General features: G+C 31.6%; 3 protein-coding genes and 1 pseudogene across 3 annotated transcripts; 1 reads left to right on the top strand and 3 right to left on the bottom strand.

The window, feature by feature from the left end:
* Positions 1 to 1677: 1677 nt before the first annotated feature.
* Positions 1678 to 3721, bottom strand: LOC113865281 (serine/threonine-protein kinase-like protein At3g51990). The gene has a single exon (XM_027499728.1). It carries the CDS (start codon positions 3578 to 3580, stop codon positions 2093 to 2095), a length of 1488 nt encoding a protein of 495 aa, XP_027355529.1. The 5' UTR covers positions 3581 to 3721; the 3' UTR covers positions 1678 to 2092.
* A 5117-nt stretch (positions 3722 to 8838) lies between these two features.
* Positions 8839 to 10038, top strand: LOC113866075 (acyl-CoA--sterol O-acyltransferase 1). The gene has a single exon (XM_027500964.1). It carries the CDS (start codon positions 8839 to 8841, stop codon positions 10036 to 10038), a length of 1200 nt encoding a protein of 399 aa, XP_027356765.1.
* A 1099-nt stretch (positions 10039 to 11137) lies between these two features.
* Positions 11138 to 13856, bottom strand: LOC113865917 (structure-specific endonuclease subunit slx1). The gene is made up of 3 exons (XM_027500725.1): positions 13647 to 13856; positions 13215 to 13321; positions 11138 to 11497 (listed from the first exon to the last, which is right to left on the bottom strand). Exons 1-3 carry the CDS (start codon positions 13847 to 13849, stop codon positions 11304 to 11306), a joined length of 504 nt encoding a protein of 167 aa, XP_027356526.1. The 5' UTR covers positions 13850 to 13856; the 3' UTR covers positions 11138 to 11303.
* A 2015-nt stretch (positions 13857 to 15871) lies between these two features.
* On the bottom strand, positions 15872 to 19415 carry LOC113866074 (annotated as a pseudogene).
* Positions 19416 to 20065: the final 650 nt, after the last annotated feature.

The following is a 20065-nucleotide window of genomic DNA, read 5'->3' as shown; positions in this document are numbered from 1 at the left end:
AGAAAAAATTTTCAATTATTTATTTTTGGTAATTTACACGAGTTTTTGACATGTCCATTTGAACCAGTTGAGATTATGTTATTTTGACAAATGAATAATAGCTTTAGTCTTCGTCAAATGTTGATGATGAAAGTTCAATTCCTACTGTTCCTAACCAGTCTTACCTAATTTCTTACACGACTATAAGTAAAATAATTTCTATTACAAAAATTGGCAACTAAATGTAAAACTTACAAAAAAGCAACCCACATCGTAACATTATTCTAAACAAGACTTTCAATCGTATGATTTCTTCCACGAAACTAGGCATAAATAATACGACAAATTGCTCATGCTCATAAATTAATGTTTCTTTTTTATATATTTTTATAATTTTTAATAAATTTTAATTGATAACTAAAAATGTGTTAAACAGTATCCCTTTTCACTTTCTATTTAATCAAAACAAATTCTACTGTGCTCTCAAAATTGAGGGAGTATTTAATGCTTTCTTATACATGAAACAATTGTGATAATTGATTTTAATAGTGAAGTTAGTAATTTAGTTGAAAAAATATATAAATATCTTTTAATATTTTTATATAATTTAGAAAAAATATTCGATGCTCCTCAAGTTTAGAAACACATTATCGAGCACTTTTAATCAATACTTAATACAATACAAACGTGAGACGTAACCAAATCACATTGTAATTGGAGACAATTCTCAAGTAAATATGAGATCAAAGAACTTGGTAATCACTTGCACAAAATTTTATTTACAGGAAATCTGAAATATTTTTTCTACCAGATTTCAAATAGTTAATTTCTGAGAAGAGAGTTGAAGTTGTGTGGCAAAAGCATAATTTTGTTGGTCTATGAAGAGTTGAACATGAAATGGGAACAGAGTAACAAACATACAAGTATTGTACTGCTTAGCATAGAAACCGGAAACTTCAACATTAAAAATATTCCCACTTTCTGATACCAAGCTGTCTCTGTTACCACCTAGGCAATTGCAATTTTGTAGTAATGCAAATTCTTCAACTAGTGATCACAACATGACGAATTGAAACTTTGCTATCGGCTTTGTGGGGCCCATTAGACACCCCCACTAATCCACTATTATGGAAATGGCACCCTTAATCTTGTCATTTTCTCTTTGTTTTATATAAAATTATCACCATATGCCAAACTAGCATATTAATCTACGCCACAATCTTCTGAAAGCAAATTTGACCCATAGTATGTGATTATTTGCTTCATTAAAATATAATGCTACTATAATGCTAATGGCTATTCAAAGTCTAAGCAATATTGGACAACTTAACAAGAAACCTCTTTCTCACTAACAGCTAAAAATGTTGGCGCATGTGTTTGGAAATACATTAAAAACTTGTAAATGTAAATATAATGCACAAGTTATAACTAGAATATAAAAATAAATGTGAATTTATACCTATTTAAACGTGAATCCAAACAAACTAGTTGGTAAGTTCTCAATTATCCTTCACTCAAACATTGATGAGATTTCGATTGCTAGAAGATTTTGGTCATACCATAGGTGGATGGAAAAGGAATCAAAGAATGATAAGATAGTAGAACATATAACAAGAAGCGTTAGTTCAAAATCTAACTTGAAATAAGCCGAGATTGACTCATCCAAAAACAAAAAGCTAGAAATAGAATTGCCAAAAAGGACCACAGCAGTGCTTGTATTCAAAAATTATTTGAGCTACATACAAGCGAGTTATTCAACTAACAAGCAATGGTAGAGTTTTTTACAATTTTTCTGCAACAGCTTAATGTATGTAAGATTACATTGTGTTCCCGGATCATACATTGGCTCTTGCATTTGTGTTTGAGGGGAAGAGACAGAGAGAGAGGGAGCAAACAAAACCTTTGGCAAAGTTTTTTGAACATCGTTAAGGGGACATCAGTAATGTGCCCTTCAATCCAAATACCTACTACTAAGTGAAGAGATCATTTCTGAAATCCACAAATAATGAACTAACAACAAATCTACACAAGTATAATTTGCAAGCAAGAAAAGCTTACAAGCCTAGGAAATAGGCAACATCACTCCAATCAAACGTTCCTGCAATCAACTAGATTAGATAACCTCAGCAACCAGAGAATTCAAGTTCAAATTCGAACCAGAAACCCCACCCTGCTTTGAAGTCTCACCTACAATCTGGCCCTCACTCAAGCCAAACACATCCTTCTCACTACCACAAGGCCTGTATAGATTTCTACCTCTGTTGAAATATCTTCCACTGCCAAACCTTGAGCTAGAAACCTGTTCAGCCGATTTAGAACTACGTTCCACACCATCAGCATCTCTTACAAATTCTGGCTCCTCAGTGGTAGCCATGAGGTCCATCAAGTTGCTACTGAACCCCAAATCAGAATACACCCTCCGAGAATATCTCATGGCAGACTTAGACAATCTTGCATCCAAAGCCTCAAAATTTCCTTCTTCCACACCTTCAAGCCTTGAACTGAATTGACCATTCCTTGCTTCAACGGGGCGCCCCACAGTCTCAACCATCATGCAAGGATTGTTAAAACCATTCCATGAATGAAGCGGCACCAACTTACACAACCCACAAAGCCAAGTAACAATCTCCTTCATAGAAGGCCTTCTCTCCCTACAAGACCTCACACACTTAGCCGCAATCACTGCCAACTGCTTCCTCACAACCGGATCCTTAGGAGGTGCGATTCTTGGATCATAAACAGCCAACAATTTCCCTTTCTTGATGAGAGGAATGGCCCAATCCACAATAGAAGGTGGTGAATATGTGATGTCAATAGCCTTCCTTCCACTTATAATCTCCAACAACAAAATCCCAAAGCTAAAAACATCAGTTTTAGTACTCAAATTATCAGGAGTGACATAACAAGGATCAAGATAACCCATAGTGCCAGCAGGCGGAGTAGACCTGAGTCTATAGTCATCCACATGACCCCTCAAAGCCAAACCAAAATCACCCAACCTTGCATTGTAGCTACGGTCAATGAGAACATTAGCAGATTTGATATCGCGGTGAATCACAGGTGGGGTTGAAGAATGAAGGGTATCAATTGCCTTAGCAGTTTGCAAAGCCAAACGAATTCTCCTACCCCAATTGGGAGGCCTTGGAGAAGAATGAAGAACATCATAAAGGGTACCATTGCTCATGAACTCCACCACCAAAAGCCTATCTTTTGAATCATTCGTGAAACCCACCAAATTCACCAACCTTGGACTCTGAATTTTTGACAGGATATCGATCTCGTTGTCAACCTCGTTAGTGATCTCTGGTGCAGAAGATGAGATGGGTCGGTGAAGAAGCGTGTGAGGCCTTGAAGGCCTCTTCACCGCCACGTGCCGTCCACCAACCACCGCTTTGTAGACATATCCATGGCTTCCCTTGCCCAGAAGCTTGCGGTCAGAGAAGCCATTGGTGGCAGCTTCAAGGTCACTGTAGTGAAACTCTTGGATCTTGATGGGTTTCTCCTTCTCTTTCTCTTTCTCTTTGCTTGGTTTGGAAGGAGACGAAGAATTGAAGGTTGAGATGGCTGATTCAGCTCTGCAAGAGAGGGAGAGATACCCCATCAATCAAATTTGTAGCTTTTGGATTATGCCAATGAATGAATCAGAGGGTGTTGAAGTTGGAGATGAACATTACAAGATAAAACTGAACATATCACAACAAAATCGGAGCAAAGATTTTGGGGAACAGAACAGATAAATAAATAAATGTCTTTGCCAGTGTTACAACTTATTACAATGTTTTCATTTTTATTATGTTGTTATGGGATTGCAAAATGTGTAACCTTTTCATCTTTTATCATTAAAATTAAAATTAAAAATAAATAAATGGCGTTTGGGGTGTGTGTAATGTATGTCTGTCTGTCTGGGGATCTTTCTCTCTCTGGAGAGTAGAGAGAGAGAGAGAGAGAGAGAGAGAGAGAGAGAGAGAGAGAGAGAGGGCCCACCGTTTGGAAGAATCTTATGGCCATTAGTCCATTCTTGAAAATTCAGTGAATGCAATTAAGATCATTTTGGTGTGTGTAATTTGAATTGCTTAATATGTGTTTGTTATGCTAATGAAATAAGAAGGTTCACGGATTGTGTTGCCTTCAATTAAATTCAGAAACCTACTTTATCTTACTTGTCATCTACTTTCCACCTTTTTACTTAGCTTTTTTCTCTCTTCTTTTCGAGGGGAAACTGGTAAATAAAACGTTACCCATACACACACATCATTGCTCACAATTTTACACAACCCGCGTATGTGTGCATTTTTTCCATAAATAGTTAATTGTTTTTAATTTATTTAGAAGATTGATTGGAAGAAATGAACCAAAAGTTTAAGTAAAAATTACCCAGAATCATAATTTAAGACTTAATACCATATTCATTTAATATTTTATCAATAATAAATGAATTAAATACTATTATTTTTCAATTCCTAATACTGTAATTTAGATAATAAACGAATTGTCAATAATAAATAATGCTGATTAAAAAATTACTCTCAACCATAACTCAAGACCTAAAATCATATTCAAACAATTTTATTATTTTGTCAAATATATTATATATACATAAAGACCAATTTACATTTTTCAAAATTGGGTTTTAAAACAGTCATCTTCATGAATCACGTCAATCTTAGTTTAAACATTATTAATTTTAATGCCAAATTTAGCAATTGAGACGTATACAAATTATTAGTATTTTCTCTGTGAAAATGAAGGTTATCATAGGTTGGTGGTTTCATTAATATATTTTTTTCTGGGTCAATTCAAAGTTTTTAATGTTAAAAGATACAAATATTTTTTTGTCCGTATTAAAGAAAATACAACTTGAAATTTAAGATTATAGGTCAGAAATATGATATGGGCCCTGAAGAGAAATTAAGCAAATGCGCCTATGTTGTGTAACATCAAACCAACCCAATTTGGTTAGTGGGCCATCGCACTTTCGCAGCCCAACTGGCAAAATGTGGACACTGCGCTTTACCATACCAAAAAGGTACCCCATAAATATTTATTTCTCAGATAAAGTTAATAACACGTTCTCTAATATATTATTTTTAATATAATTTTTATTATTAATTAAAATTTATTAAAAATTAAAAAATACAAAAAAAATATTAATTTAAAAATGAAACTCATATAATTCTTAATAAATTTTAACCAAAAATAAAAAGTGTATTAGAAAGAGTGTTACTAGTCTTATTCATTAACTTTCCTATGCTACACGGCACTACACATGGCTACTTCATCCTCTTCATGTTTCCCAATTATCATCTTTCAATCTCTTGCCAACAGATAACCAACACAAGTGTTCAAAGATATTTATTATCAATTTATCACTGCATAATATGGAAATGATTGTGTATGTGCTCCTCTGAATTAGCATTTTTTTTAGGTGGTTATAGCACTGCTGAAATATTTCCTTTTTGGTATTCTTTTAATTTGAGATTTTATAGTATTTTGGTGTTCTTCGTGGTTTGTTGACAAAGTGAATATCTAAAAATTCAATTCCTAATTATGTGTATTCTTGATATAGATAACTCAATGTTATATTATTTATACTTTTTTTAGCTGAAATGCTAGCAACCTATTTTTTTTAACATACTCGTTTAAATATATTTAAAACTATTTATTAAAACTTATTAAAAGATGTGTCTTACCAATTTTTTTATTTTTAAATTAATATTTATCTCTCATACTTTTAAAATTTAGTCAATAATTAAAGATATGTCAAAGAGTGTGCGGTTAGATTTTTTTATTTAATAAAAGTAATTGTCAGTTGTTTAATGTGTTATGAAACAGCAAAATGACCATTTTAATGTGTTTTTTTTATGTATCTAAGTGTTATTTAATTATTTAATTTTTTAAATGTTAATGTTTTATTTTAAAAAATGGGTATTATAATAAAAGTTCCAATCTTGGCAAGGTACTTTCTCGTTATTGCTTCATTAAATAAAAAAGCTTAAAAATAGTTATCGCCCAGAGTTGAAGTTACTATTTAAAGTTATGAAGATTGAATTACAGATCAAATGACTTGTTATCTCCTAATGATTGGATGGCAGAATGTTGCAGTGTTGGCAGATTTATTTTGTTTGAGTTGGTGAGATGTCAATGGGATTTTGGTCTTTCAAGACAGATATCTTTAATTGCTCAAAGAGATAACATGGAGGCAGATAATCGCCATCATGCAATTTTAGGTAGGTGTAATTAATCCCATATTATTGTAAGGTCAATTCGTTTTTTTAATTATGTAGTTTTATTGAAAAGATAAAAATTCAATTTTTATCATGCAAGATTAATTTATTAACCATAATTATAAAAATGTTTTTGTTTTCTCTTTATAGTCATACTCCATTAGTGTCATGTTGACTATTATTATATTTTTGTATAATTTAATTTCTCTCATGTTGATATTATCATGTTAAATTGAAAAAAAAAAGCACAAACCTTATTAGTTACAAGTTTCACTGGTTATAATTAATAAAAATTATGTATTTCTTTCTTAAAACATACACATTTATTTATTTAAAGTGAACATAACTACATTCAATCAAATGAAGTGGTTCAAATTCATTTTTGCGTAAATGTTAAAAGTTTGACAGGTCTATGACACTGTTGAACAAATCTGTATGCTACTTAATAATTTGGCTGATGAAAATTTGATTGTTTGATGTTGATTTGTATTGACCAATGGACCCATGGGTGATAAAAGACTTTCAACCATTTTAACATATCTGCTATTTAAGGCTTAATCTAAAACACTTGATTTTGTGTTTCAACAAGAACAGCATGTTCATATCAACGTGCAAGGCAGCACCTGATGGCCTCTCTTCTTTCTTTGTTAGTTTATTTTTGGGCTGTTGAAATCATGTTCTGGGTGTGAATGATTTGGGTCTTATTTTCCATGTGGATATTATTGGGTTAAGAGTCCAATATTTTACATTGAGACCTTAACATATTTTTTTGGTATCACCTAAAAGGGTGCAATCATTTCGTAAGAAAAAATAATGAAGTTCTGCTAATAAAAAAGATGCATTAAGCATCTAAATAAAGGTTTTTTCCCCCAAAAAAAATAAAATGTTGAATACAATTAGGAATAATAATTGAAGGGGAAACTTATAATTAATAACAATGAATTCATGTGTTTCAAAAGAAAGGAAACAAAAAAGAAGAAAGTATCTTTAAAATGCTATGGATTCTGTTTTCTTACATAGATTGTAAAATAGCTAAGTGTTATTCTGACAGGCATTAGCCTTAAAAGAAATCCTCCTACTAAATATCTGCTTAAGAGAAATATTTAGTACGAGGATTTTTGGAAAATTGGTGTCCCAGTTCGCTTCGCTTTAATTGTGATGCAGTTAATTTAAGAAGAATATTAGTAATATATTTTTTATTATTAACTTAAATTTAATTATTAAAATTAAAAAATATATAAAAAATACTCAATCTTATTTTTTTATAAAAAATAAAAGATTAAATCACGAAATCAAAGAAAATAATTAAATCAGTTATATTTTTTATAAATATAAATTTAATTTTAAAAATATCTATATTATTAAATATTATAGTTAGTAATTTATATATTTAATAAAAATAAAAAAAAAATATAAAAAATTTATTAATTAATATATTTTGAATCTGTTATTTATTTTTTATAATAAAAATAAATAAAATTTCATTTTATTTTTTACAAAAAATAAAAGTAAAAAAGTTTGACACTCATATAATTTTTAATAATAAAAAAATGTGTTATAAAGGAGTAAACTTGGGTCAAACACGTTCATGGTGAAAATCCAATGGTTTTTAGCCTTTTTCTATGGCTCAATTATTTGATGTCATTGAAGCGTAATAAATGAGACAATTAATTCCAGAAAGCTGGTTTTGGGCACCCCATGATGTCCTATTAACTCGTAGCATTTAATAGACATGTTTTTAAATATATTTTATTTGATAAATTTATTTTAAAAAAATTATTTATTTCATAAATTGATTATTACTTGTACATCATTTAAACTTGAAAAAAAAAAACTGATCAATAATAAAAATATATTAAAAACTGTTTGAGAGACAATCAAATTTCAAACTTTTATTTAAAATTACAAGAGTTCTCATTAGGAAAATACGAGTTGTTGGCACTAACAAAGGTTTTCTTCTTTTGACAGAACAGTAATAAAGATTAGAAAAGAACTTTCTTATATTCACTTAATAATTCTCCTAATAATTATTTTACTAATTCATAAAATAAGTATTAAATGAAAACATTTATTTATTATTATATTAAAAACATAAAATACTTTTAGCATTAAAGTATTGTAAAAAAAAAAAAGGATTTCAAATTTTTCATTAAAAAAATCTTAGCAGGTAAAAGTTATATCAGTTTCAAACTTTCAATCTCTGCCAGCTTAATCACGCATACCATGAGCAAGGACCTGAAAAGAAGTTATTAAAAAAAGTGTGCGTGGACGATACTTAAAATTTTTTTAGAATTATATCTAAAAAAAATACTAATAAAAAAGAATCACGTGAAGTTATAAAAAATATATATTATTATATATAATTTATTATTAAATAAAATTAAGATACCACATATTTTAATTAAAAAAAAAAATTCAAGCCATTGTATTGTTTCTTGACCAATACGGCTACACCCCTCTTTGGGCAGAGAGTGACTTTCCGTTTGTCGGAGTCCACAGACCTCGAGAAGTACTCTAAAAGTCAAGCCTGCCCATAGTTTGGGTTTTGGGGAAAGAGAATCCCATTCTCTCTAAAACCTTCACTCCTCTCTTCATCTTTACTTGATCATTGCACTCACTTCTTGGTTCAACAATTATGGAGGGTGAAATGTTCAATCTCATCAAGGTTTACCTCTTGGTTGGCATATCTTTATGCTACTGCTATTGGATCCGAAAATTTGTACCAGCGGGAATATCGAGACTTGTCTTTGTTCTTCCCATAATCTGCTTCTACTTCTTCATTCCTTTCAGCTTTTCCTCTGTCCACTTGAAAGGCACCACAGGATTCTTCTTCTCATGGCTTGCAAACTTCAAGCTCCTGCTTTTTGCTTTCGACCAAGGACCTTTGTCCTCTAAGCTATTTATCTCTCCTTCACGTTTTGTAGCTGTTGGGTGCCTTCCCATCAAGATCCAATCCAGATTGCATCCTTCAAACCCCAATCAACCTGATCAAAATGGCAAAAACCCACGTCAAGATCCATCACTTAAGTCCACAAGTTCCCGTTTTGACACCGACCCATCTTCAATAACGCCAAATACTAGTTGCCAAACCAAACAAAGAACATCTTCCGTCAACCTGAGAAAGGTTCATACCCCACTTTTTCAATATGCCGTAAAGGGTGTTCTTGTAGGAGTTTTGGTGAAAATCTACGACTACAGTGACTATATTCACCCAAAAGTGATTATGGGCATGTACTGTTTCCACATCTACTTTCTGTTGGAAATACTATTAGCCATTGTTGCAGGGGTGGCTCGAGCCACGCTGGGGTTGGAGCTGGAGCCACAGTTCAATGATCCACTACTCTCAACCTCACTGCAAGACTTCTGGGGTAGAAGGTGGAACCTCATGGTAACCAGCATCCTGCGACCAACGGTGTACGAGCCGACACTGAAAGCCGCAAGGGATGTGGTTGGTCCCACGGGGGCCGCAATAGCGGCAGTGTTGGGAACATTTGTGGTGTCGGGTTTGATGCATGAGCTGATACTGTATTACATGGGGGAGATGGAACCAACGTTCAAGATGACGTGGTTCTTTGTTCTCCATGGACTGTGCTTGGCGGTGGAGATTGCGTTGAAGAAGGCTCTCACCGCCACGTGGCGGTTGCCGAGGTTTGTGTCGGGGCCTTTGACCGCTGGATTCGTTTTGGCAACCTGCATTTGGCTGTTCCTGCCGGAGTTCATCCGGTGTGGAATTGATGTTAAGGCATTTGAGGAGTACGCTGCTTTAGGTGCTCTTCTCAAAAATCTCACTTCACCATTCTCTGCTTATTTCGTGGGAATAGTTAGGACCCTGTAATTCATCGCTCATGTCTTAGTCTTATCAATTATATGATGCCTGGTTTTTATTTTTATTTTTTAAAATTTTAACTATAAAATGATGTATGCTTCATTTCTTATTTAAAAATGAATCTATTAAAAAATAGGTTGCCAATAGTTTTTTTTTTTCCTTACTGATAGCATGTATTAGATTGCAAGGACAGAATACGTTTTTGTCTTTTTTTCCTTCTTCTTTGATAGCAAATGCACAATTTTGTCTCAGAAAAAGTAATGTGTTGATTGGCTTCTTTTTTTTTTTTTTTTTTTTTGGGGGGGGGGGGGGGATACAATTAAGTTTCTCATCCCGTCAATTTCATTTATAAAATTATTCTTCAAACGTAACGTTGACCACATTTGGAAATTGAGTATATGTTTAGATTTCTATGAAAATGATAGTATTTTAATAATAAAATTACATGTATAATCAATTATTAAAAAAAAGTTTTATGTTTGGCCATGATAAGTAAGAAACGATTTTAAAATAACTACTTTTGTTTAAATTGTTAAGGAAATCACTTTTTTATTATAAAATAAAAAAAATATAGAATTACTTTATGCAATTGATTTTATGTTTCAAACAATTAATTACTGAGGATAAAATGAGAAAATAAAAATAAGCTAAAAAATAATGCAATTAATTTTAATTATAAGTTTTAAAATTTTACCCACGGTATAAAAAAATCTTTGAAAAAAGTTTTATTATCACTGTGAATATTTTGCCTAACATACTATTTTTTTAAAATATGTTTTTGTCCTCATAGAAAGCTTTTATTTTCCCCTAAAAAATAATCCCAGTGCAAACATGCTCTAATTTTGTTATGAAATTAACAGATTTGTGGACTAAATTACTTTCGGGAGCCAATTGTATACAAATTATCATGAATCAAATGAAAACAAGTTGTTACTTTCAAAAATCAAATTATATAGTTACTCTCAAATGCAATGCCTACGAATTTTTTTTCTACCTTTGTACCAAAGCAATATGTGAATGAAAACCACTGCTCCGGCTTCAGCTAAAATATTATTTTTTTGCTGAATTAATAATGTTACGTTCCATGCTTCCTATACTCAAGGGCTGGTTTTTTGTATACCATTTCATTACTCGTGAGCTATACAGAGACCTTACTGCAATAAGCAATCAATGTCTATGGTACAATTGCTATTAAATACTATATATACCATATAGTCTAAGTTTTGTCAATTGAATTAATTACACTTACTTAATTGAAACACGTGGGAGTTGAATCACAATGGATCCAAATGCCAATTAATTTCTAAGTGAGTGCAGTCAAGTGAGCCTTTTACTCTATTCAAAGCTGCTTGTCTGTGTCGCAACAGTGGTAATGATGGATCTTCACTTTGCTTGGAGAGATTCTCATTTTGATTTTTGCGGGAAACTCTCCTTGAAAAAGCTTTCCATTTTGATTCAAATACACTAGCTAAAATGATGAAGCAAAATGAAACAAAATATACATCAACTTCAAAGTTATGAGATGTGAAACTGGCGGTTTAGCAAAAGATGGGACAATTATACATAGGAAGAATATCCTAGTCAATTCGGAAAAAGCTAGCTGGATTATAATATTCTGCAAGTATGGCTTGGGGGGTACTTCAAAATAATTTCTTCTTAGAGAGTGAGCGAGAGAGAGATTCGGGTGCTTCACTACAGTCCAAAATTCGTGCCAGTACCATGATTCAATTACAGGGAAAAGACTAGCATATTTGGTTTTATGTTAGGATGCATGTGGATCAACATTTACTTCAACATTACCAGTTATAGCTTTTATGTTGAATCCATGCTTACAGATTTTCAAACATGTCCCCACACACACATCCCAAATTACGAATCTCTCGATGATTAAAGGGGTTATCAAATAAGCCAAATCTATGGCAAAGATGGTAATAATGCTTGAAAAATGAGAAAAAAATCACATTATACTACTGTACAAATAAGAAAAATAAAACACAAAATTATCATCATATTTGTCAGCACTTTGCTACTTCAGATTAATACAGTTGGGAAAATAACGCCTTCAACTGTAAAAATTTATTATTTTATTACAGACAATACAACTTAAATTAGTTAGCTGATTCAGTTATTCTTTCCTTGGCTTCTTGTATACTTTCATGTATGTATATAGGATGCTTGGAAACTCTTGAATATCTCCTAGGGAGGGCAGTGTTTCAATTACTGTATGACTCTGGCTGAATTTGATGATGGATTTGAGGAAGTGAAAGTAGTGGCCGTGTCAGGTAAAGGAATTGGATAATGAAGTCTGGAAATGGATCAAGAGAGGAATCAGTGGGTGAGAGGGTAAGATATTTCATGACAATAACATCTCTTGATACAAAGAAGGTCCTCTTCTGCAGGTCATGCAGCTTGTAACTCTTTTAACCAATAGGTTAACCCACAAACAGCAGGGATACCCTGAGGACTGAATTTATTGTTTGAGGGGGTAGGATGAATGCGAAGATAGACAACCAAAACCCTTAAATGCTGAGTAAACCGGCTTCTTTTGATACAATAATTGATAGGGAGAGGTGGCAGTATGGGAGAAGGCACTTCATAATTGAGGTATGTTGCTGAAGTCAACCTCCCAATAAACTAACAGGAACTAGAGACTAAAACAACAAAAATCTGACCACATAAACAAGCCCTGGTGTTTTTCTCTTTTTATATATTGACAAAACTCATTACACTAAACTACTAGGTCATATTGAATAACATCATAGGTTACACCATTGTAAGAATAGGAACTCAAAAGAAATTATCAATTAGCTCCCTCCCATCTCTTTCGAGCAATCCTACTCTTATCGTACAGAGGGAGAAGCCAATTGAATTATATGTACATAGCAACTGAATAGCATTCAGGTCCTTTATATTTTCTCAACAATATAGTTAACGGTAGAGTTTACATGTGATACAAATTACAATTCTAACTACTTCAATTATTAGCAGGTAACTCGACAAATATAGCATCCAAATGAACAAACATCAAATGGGGAAATATTCTAAGGAAAAAAATTAAATAAGCTACAAGAACACAAGTAAATCAACAAGTTTCTTTCTACAATGTGTTGAGCTTATAACAACGGAAAATCAATCATGTAGTAGTGCCTTGATGTAATAAAAGAACACGAAAAGCAGACGTATACCTTCACTTCGGTCTGTAAAACCACAAATGATGCATGCACAAATCCATGGCCTTCCGGCACGTGATGCCTTTGCACCACCTTGAAGTTCACCATTATGCTGCTTCAAACTACACCAATTAAGATAAGTACAAATCAAACATCGATTTCTTTAACTTGAGAGTAAGTTGCAGACATAAGCATTGTATAATTAAAAAAGACATGGCAAATCTAACCCCATTACATTACCCCAACACTAATCACTGATTAATTCTAATTAATTACTTATAGACAGACAGATACAAAAGCACGATACGTTTCATTACTAACAGAAATGCAAAATATAAAAAGACAAAAAATTTCCTCACCCAATTGACAGAATGGCAAGGAGGTTATAAGTGAATCGAATATGGAAGTTGATAGAAACAACTCAGAACATCAAAAAGTTTAAGTTACCGGCGAGGGAAATTTGTTGTGATCCCAACGTAGGTTTTGATTGGATGGTTGGTGGAGAGGATGAGATAAACAAACCATGATTCTGATTTTGGTTTGCTGTTGAATTTTACTTCTGATTTTGTAGGAGACGACGATTTGGATAATTTAGGGTTTTGATTTGGGCGTTTGATGGAGCGAAATTGCCCAGACAGCGTTCTCATCATTTGCCGTGTACCGTTGCAGCAGTTATTCGCCGTTGGAACTTGGAAACAATTTAACAAAATTCATTTTAGTTTAAAAATAATAATGATTTATTAGGGTAAAAGTTACGCTGAAGTCTAGCGATGAGCTGCTAGAATTGAAAGTTGCAGAATCATTCGTTACCGTTAAAAATTTGTTTATATTAAAATAAATATATAATTTTATCTTTTAAATGAAATATAAGTTTAAAATTAGAATAAAAGAAAATGCATTTAATTTTTTTAAAGATAGTATAGTTTACATTTAATTCGTAGGAATTTGAAATTTTTACTAAAGAATATATGATAAAATACGTAAAATCATATATAGCCTGCTAAATTTTCAATCATTACTGTAATTTCAGGATTTTTTTTACAAAATTTTCTGCAAAATTTATAAAAAATTTGTAAAAAAACATATTTCATGCCAATTTTGCTGTAAATTTATTGTCACGAGAAAATTTTTTATAAATAATTATTTCTACAAAAAATAATATTTGTAGGTAATCTTTTACAAATTTTAGTAGGAATAAATTTATAGATTCTTTCGTGTAAAAAATAATTTGCAATAGAATCTCCTAAAAAATATACAAATAAATTTGCAGATAAATTTAAAGAAAAATTTGTAGAAAAAATCTGCATATAAAATTTTTCATAAAAAATTGAAAAAAAAAAATTCAAGAAATTTTGCAAGTATTCAAGAAAACTTGTAAATAATTTTTTTTGCAAATTTATCAACGAAAAATTTTCTAAGAAAATAAGAAAAAATTGTAAAAAAAATTATTAACTTTTTTTAGGTGTAAGGGGCGGGGTTCATTATAAAAATTTGCAATCTTGATCAAACAAATTCAAGAAAAAACTCTAAAACCATGCAAGTGCCTAGATATGAAGTAAATTGGTTTAGGCTTTCTAACAACGATAATTAATTAAGATGGATCATTTTTCTATTGGCTTGAGCATCGTTTGAAACATCAACTAGAGCAGGATGCAACCAACTAAGCCACTCTCTTATAGAAGAAATCATTGATGGAGTGTTGCAATCTACTTCATACCAGCCATTGTCACACTAAAAATACAATATATTCACCATCTTTGATGACATTAGATGGAAGGAGTTACAAATGCACAACATTGAGTTTATCCACTTACAATGAATGGAAGCAGATAGACAGCACAAAATGCACAACATTCTTGTAATTGTTACTCAACATCATATAGATTCACATTATAAAAATTTGCAATGCTTACTCTTGATCAAACAAACTCAAGAAAAAACTCTAAAACCATGCAAGTGCTTAGATATGAAGTAAATTGGTTTAGGCTTTCTAACAAAGGTAATTAATTAAGATTGATCATTTTTCTATTGGCTTAAGCATCATTTGGAACATCAATTAGAGCAGGATGGAGTGTTGCAATCTACTCCATACCAGCCATTGTCACACTAAAAATACAATATATTCACCATATTTGATGACATTAGATGGAAGGAGTTACAAATGCACAACATTGAGTTTATCCACTTACAATGAATGGAAGCAGATAGACAACATAGAATGCACAACATTCTTATAATTGTTATTCAACATCATATAGATTCACATTGTATGCTTCTTACTAAAATCACAAATTATCATAAATTAAAATAGCATCCATATAAAAGGTCTCCAAAGTTGTGAGCCTATGTCTACTTTTGTCTATATCCACACATAATATAACAAAACATAATTAAAAAAAAAACATAATCACATGTTATATTCAATGTAATCCTTAAAACTATTATGATCATTACAATCAAACATTATCATAATCACTACTGTTATCTTCACTACTATATTGGGGTGATGGCGGTGGATGAGAGCTAGATGCAGTAAATCTTAAATATTGCATTAAAGTTACTAATTGCTTTTTAGTATCACTTAACTCTTTCCTCATTTCTTTAGTTTTGCTCAATTCCTTTCTCATCTCTAGTTTCTCTTGCTCTTTCCTTTGTAGTGACTCATTTAGAGCTTAAACTTGACTTCTAATTGCATCAACATCCTCTAAATTTGTTAGTTGACTTGAAGATGCAACTAAAGTCTTGCTTAAAAATCCAAGACCAAAGATTTTTCCTTTCTTCTTTCCACCAACCAAGTCTACCCATATATCAATATCAAGTGGCATGCTTATCAATTTTTCACTACCATTGCCATTATCCCCTCCTAAAGATGAATGTTGAGAAGATAATGCAAGCTTCCTTTGTTCAAAATTTTCCTTCATTAAGTTGAAATAAAAATAAATAAGTTTAAGGTAACAACTAACTTTAGTGGTCAATAAATACATAATCAATGAGTGCAAACATTAAAGTAAAACATAAGTTAAAATAAGTTATAGTGAAATGAGACTTAGATAAGCAGATTTCGCATAAGGACCCACCCAACTATGATCCTTTCTTCTATGGGTGCGAAAATAAAAATCAATTAGTGATAGATCTATCCCCTTCTCTTTCTTCTATAATTGGTAAAAGAAAAAGTTTAGCAACTACTAATTTTATAAATAAAATTAATATAATAGTACAATAATCATACCATTATCTTCCAATGCACACGATGAGGGATTGATCCACCAATGTGAAAAGAAGCACCAGCCATGGACTCATGGTTTCTTTTATTTATCTCAGATCTTTCTTTAAAACTTGATGATTTTTGATGTGCCTTTAGTTGTGTCTAGATAGGTCCCCAATCCAACTTAGTTTATTACCTAAATCTTTTTGAATTTCTTGCATTATTTGATTCATTCTTTATGAGCTTCTTTTTTCCAAATTACGTCTTATCATATCTTTATATTGAGGTGGCCATGTAAACTTTGACTACAACAATTTAAAAAAAATGATATTTAAAATTGTCTGTATAAAACAATAATATGAACAAAAAGCCATTGAGGTGCACCATACCAAATGATTACAACATGCTTTAGTAATTGGTTGTGTGATAGCTCATATTTTGTTATCACATTTTTAGTCTTATTGCATCCTTTGCATGTCTTTTCATTCCCTTATTTCTTCCATTTAATATGTTTTTGCATTTATCTTGTTAATTAGGAATTTTCATAAATACTATACTTTTGTTCATATTTGCTATTCTGACCTTTGGTTACTAATTTGACCATAACTTTTTCTGTAGATATTCTTTTTGGCTGATTCTTTTTGCATTGAATTCCTTACTTCCGGGGCTTTAATTTGGATATTTCGATCGTGCTGTTTGGAGTCCGGAGCTATTTTCTACGAATTTTATAAGTTTAGACTTTTAGTTGACTATTGTATAGTTTTTATTTTGCTTTTATTTTGCAGTTCTTTTGTATTTAATTTCAGCCCAACTTTGGCCCACTCGGTTTTTGCTCTTTTAGGATTACTATTTATAGAGGTCAGGGGCTGATTGGGAAGGACTTTTTGATTCATTTTTTTGTTTTTCAGTTTGCAATACCTTTCCCGCTTCCAATTGAACCTCTCATTTTTTTTACCATTCTTCTTCTTTTCTTGCATTTTTCCATTCTGAATTCGTATGCCTTTGCAATTACAATTGAAAGACGTTTAAGATTCTACAAAGTCAAGATGATTTCTGCTATGTTCCCCCTTCAATTTCATTGCCAAAGTCCAGATCGCATTTGTTCAAGACGTTTTTTATGCTCCGAGTTTGTTTTCCGATCTCACATTTTTACGATTGTATAGAAGCATTGTTCGATTGAATTATGCATTGTTCTTAATCGTATAACAATCAATTGATTAATTGTTTGTTGTGCAGAAGAGATTTAAACAAATTCGGTTTTCATTCAATCTTAGTTTTGGATTTTTGTGCTCTGAATTTCGATTTTAACTTTCGGTTCCAATTCTGTGCAATGTCTTTGCTGCATTTTAATTCTCTGCAATTTCATTCTCTGTAATTTCATTTTTTGCATTTCAATTCTCTGCGATTTCATTCTCTGTAATTTTGTTTTCTGCATTTTAATTTTGCAATTCAGTTTCTGCATTTAAACCCCCAAATATACAACCTTTTATGCATAATTGAGATTAGAGCAATGTGCATTTGCATCCTTGTGAGATATGACCTAGGTTGCTCCTTGAACTGCATGTTTTTGTGAGGAATTTAGTAGTTTTTGATACCACTGCGACATGACTATCATTGTGCTAAAATAAAGATATGTGCTAAAATAAAACTAATCTCAGTTACGGATTTTCATTCAAAAACACAAACAATAAAGTAATTTAAAATAACTATAATTCATTTTTTTACACAAATATGTGTAACTAAATAACTGATTGTATATATGCAGAATGTCCAATACCAAGAGAAATGGTATTTGTCTAAACCTCAACTTTCAACTTCATCATTAGTAATGGGCCCAAGATTTAACATGCTTTAAGAGACAAACAAATTACACAAAAAGTGAACATATCTATGTTCTCACTCTTTTTCTTCGGGCAGGCGTTCAAGACCCTATCTAATCTTTTTACTATAATAGAGGTAGACAGAAAACGTATGTGATGGGTGAAATTTGCCATAATATTGGGGTAGAATAGAAGGCATCACAGAGGCAGAGAAAAATTACAGCATCACAAATTCACAATACAAGCGAAGATTTACAAGAAAATCCAATCAATACACGAAGTTCTCTACTAATCTTAGCACGCCTTCATGAATCATAAAACAATAAGCATAGTGCATACTGGTATTCATAATACTCTAAATACAAATTCTTTCAAAAGAAGTCAAAAAAAATTAACTAGCCTATCCACCAACAAGAGAAGTTGAATTACAGCTTTCCCACAAAAAGGAAATGCAGAAGTTGAAGAGAAAGATCAGGATCTATGCACGTAACACAAAAGCAAATTATTTAAAACTAATTATCTTTATTTTATCATCAATTCTGGCTCAAGGGTGAGCTGCCATCTTTAATTACCATATTTCCCTTTTGGTACATTCAAACTAGAGTGAATTTCATTGGGTACATGAACAACTTGGATATGGTGAGATACAAACATGTGAATACAAAGCTGCTAATTTACCTCCAATATTTTCTCGAGAGTTTCTAATAAAAGAAACTAATTTTTTCTATCTAATGCTTTTGTCATTCAGAAAACTACCTAACTAAAAAAGACACATTTGCATTTTACTAAGAAACGAACAAGAGAAAATCTTTCACTCAACAAATTAAGGATACTCACATTTCTTATTTTTCATCCTTTTCTCTGTTGTTCATAATCATTTAGAAAAATATAATTTATTATCTAAATGTGCTAGAATCATAATTACCCCGCAATATCTTAGTATCCTGATCATCTGATTGTGAATTCCAACCAAAACTACATCTTGGAAAATTCAAATACACAAAATACACATACATGCACAGGGAACAATATATGACCCAAACTCAATTAAAATCATGCACACTTCTATATCCATGCTTATTTTAGTAACAATAATAACCAAAATCATATCATTGTAGAAACTAAATTCAAATTTCATTCATTACAGAAATCATATGTTCCTTTATTTACCTTAAATATATCAAACCACATATCTCGTTGATTTTTAGAAAACCTCTTCCATGATGGTTGAGCTTCCTTAAACTTACTTCATATGATTGAAACAATAACTCCAGTAATCATCCTATGGTTGAGACAATCAAACCTATTACAACAATTAAAGAAACAATGAACATTTAAAATTTAAATAAAAAATTTAAATTCAAAAATTAAAAGTGGTATAAAATCACCCATCACCATATGGAAGTATCATAATCTTTCCATTATTGCCTCCACTAACATGACTAAATGAAATTTCATTAACTATTGAATACTCCTATATATGAGGGATTTGTGTAGGGATGGATTGAGGTTGAGTAGTTTGAGGTAAAGTTGATTGTGGTTGAGTTTGAGTATAGGGTGGAGGCGGAGGTGGTTCAAAATGTGTAGTTCGTGATTGACTAGTAAGAGCTTAGAGGGCATCTGATGAAATTATAGATGGTATACGAATTTGTGATGAATGAGAATTGTGAAATAAAGGTTGTACAATTTTTTTCGTTTTGACTTTTTAGTTGGCTGCATAGGTCTCTTAGAAGGTCTGGAATTTGATATCTATATATCAAGTATTATTGTAAATAAATAAGAAAATTAACAATATATTGCTCACATAAATGAGGTGAAAAAGTAATATAAATGGAATAACA

This window comes from Abrus precatorius, unplaced genomic scaffold (assembly GCF_003935025.1).
Source record: "Abrus precatorius isolate BTA unplaced genomic scaffold, Abrus_2018 Scaffold4, whole genome shotgun sequence".
NCBI classification, from domain to species: Eukaryota; Viridiplantae; Streptophyta; class Magnoliopsida; order Fabales; family Fabaceae; genus Abrus; species Abrus precatorius.
This window is presented reverse-complemented; position numbering and strand designations above follow the sequence as displayed.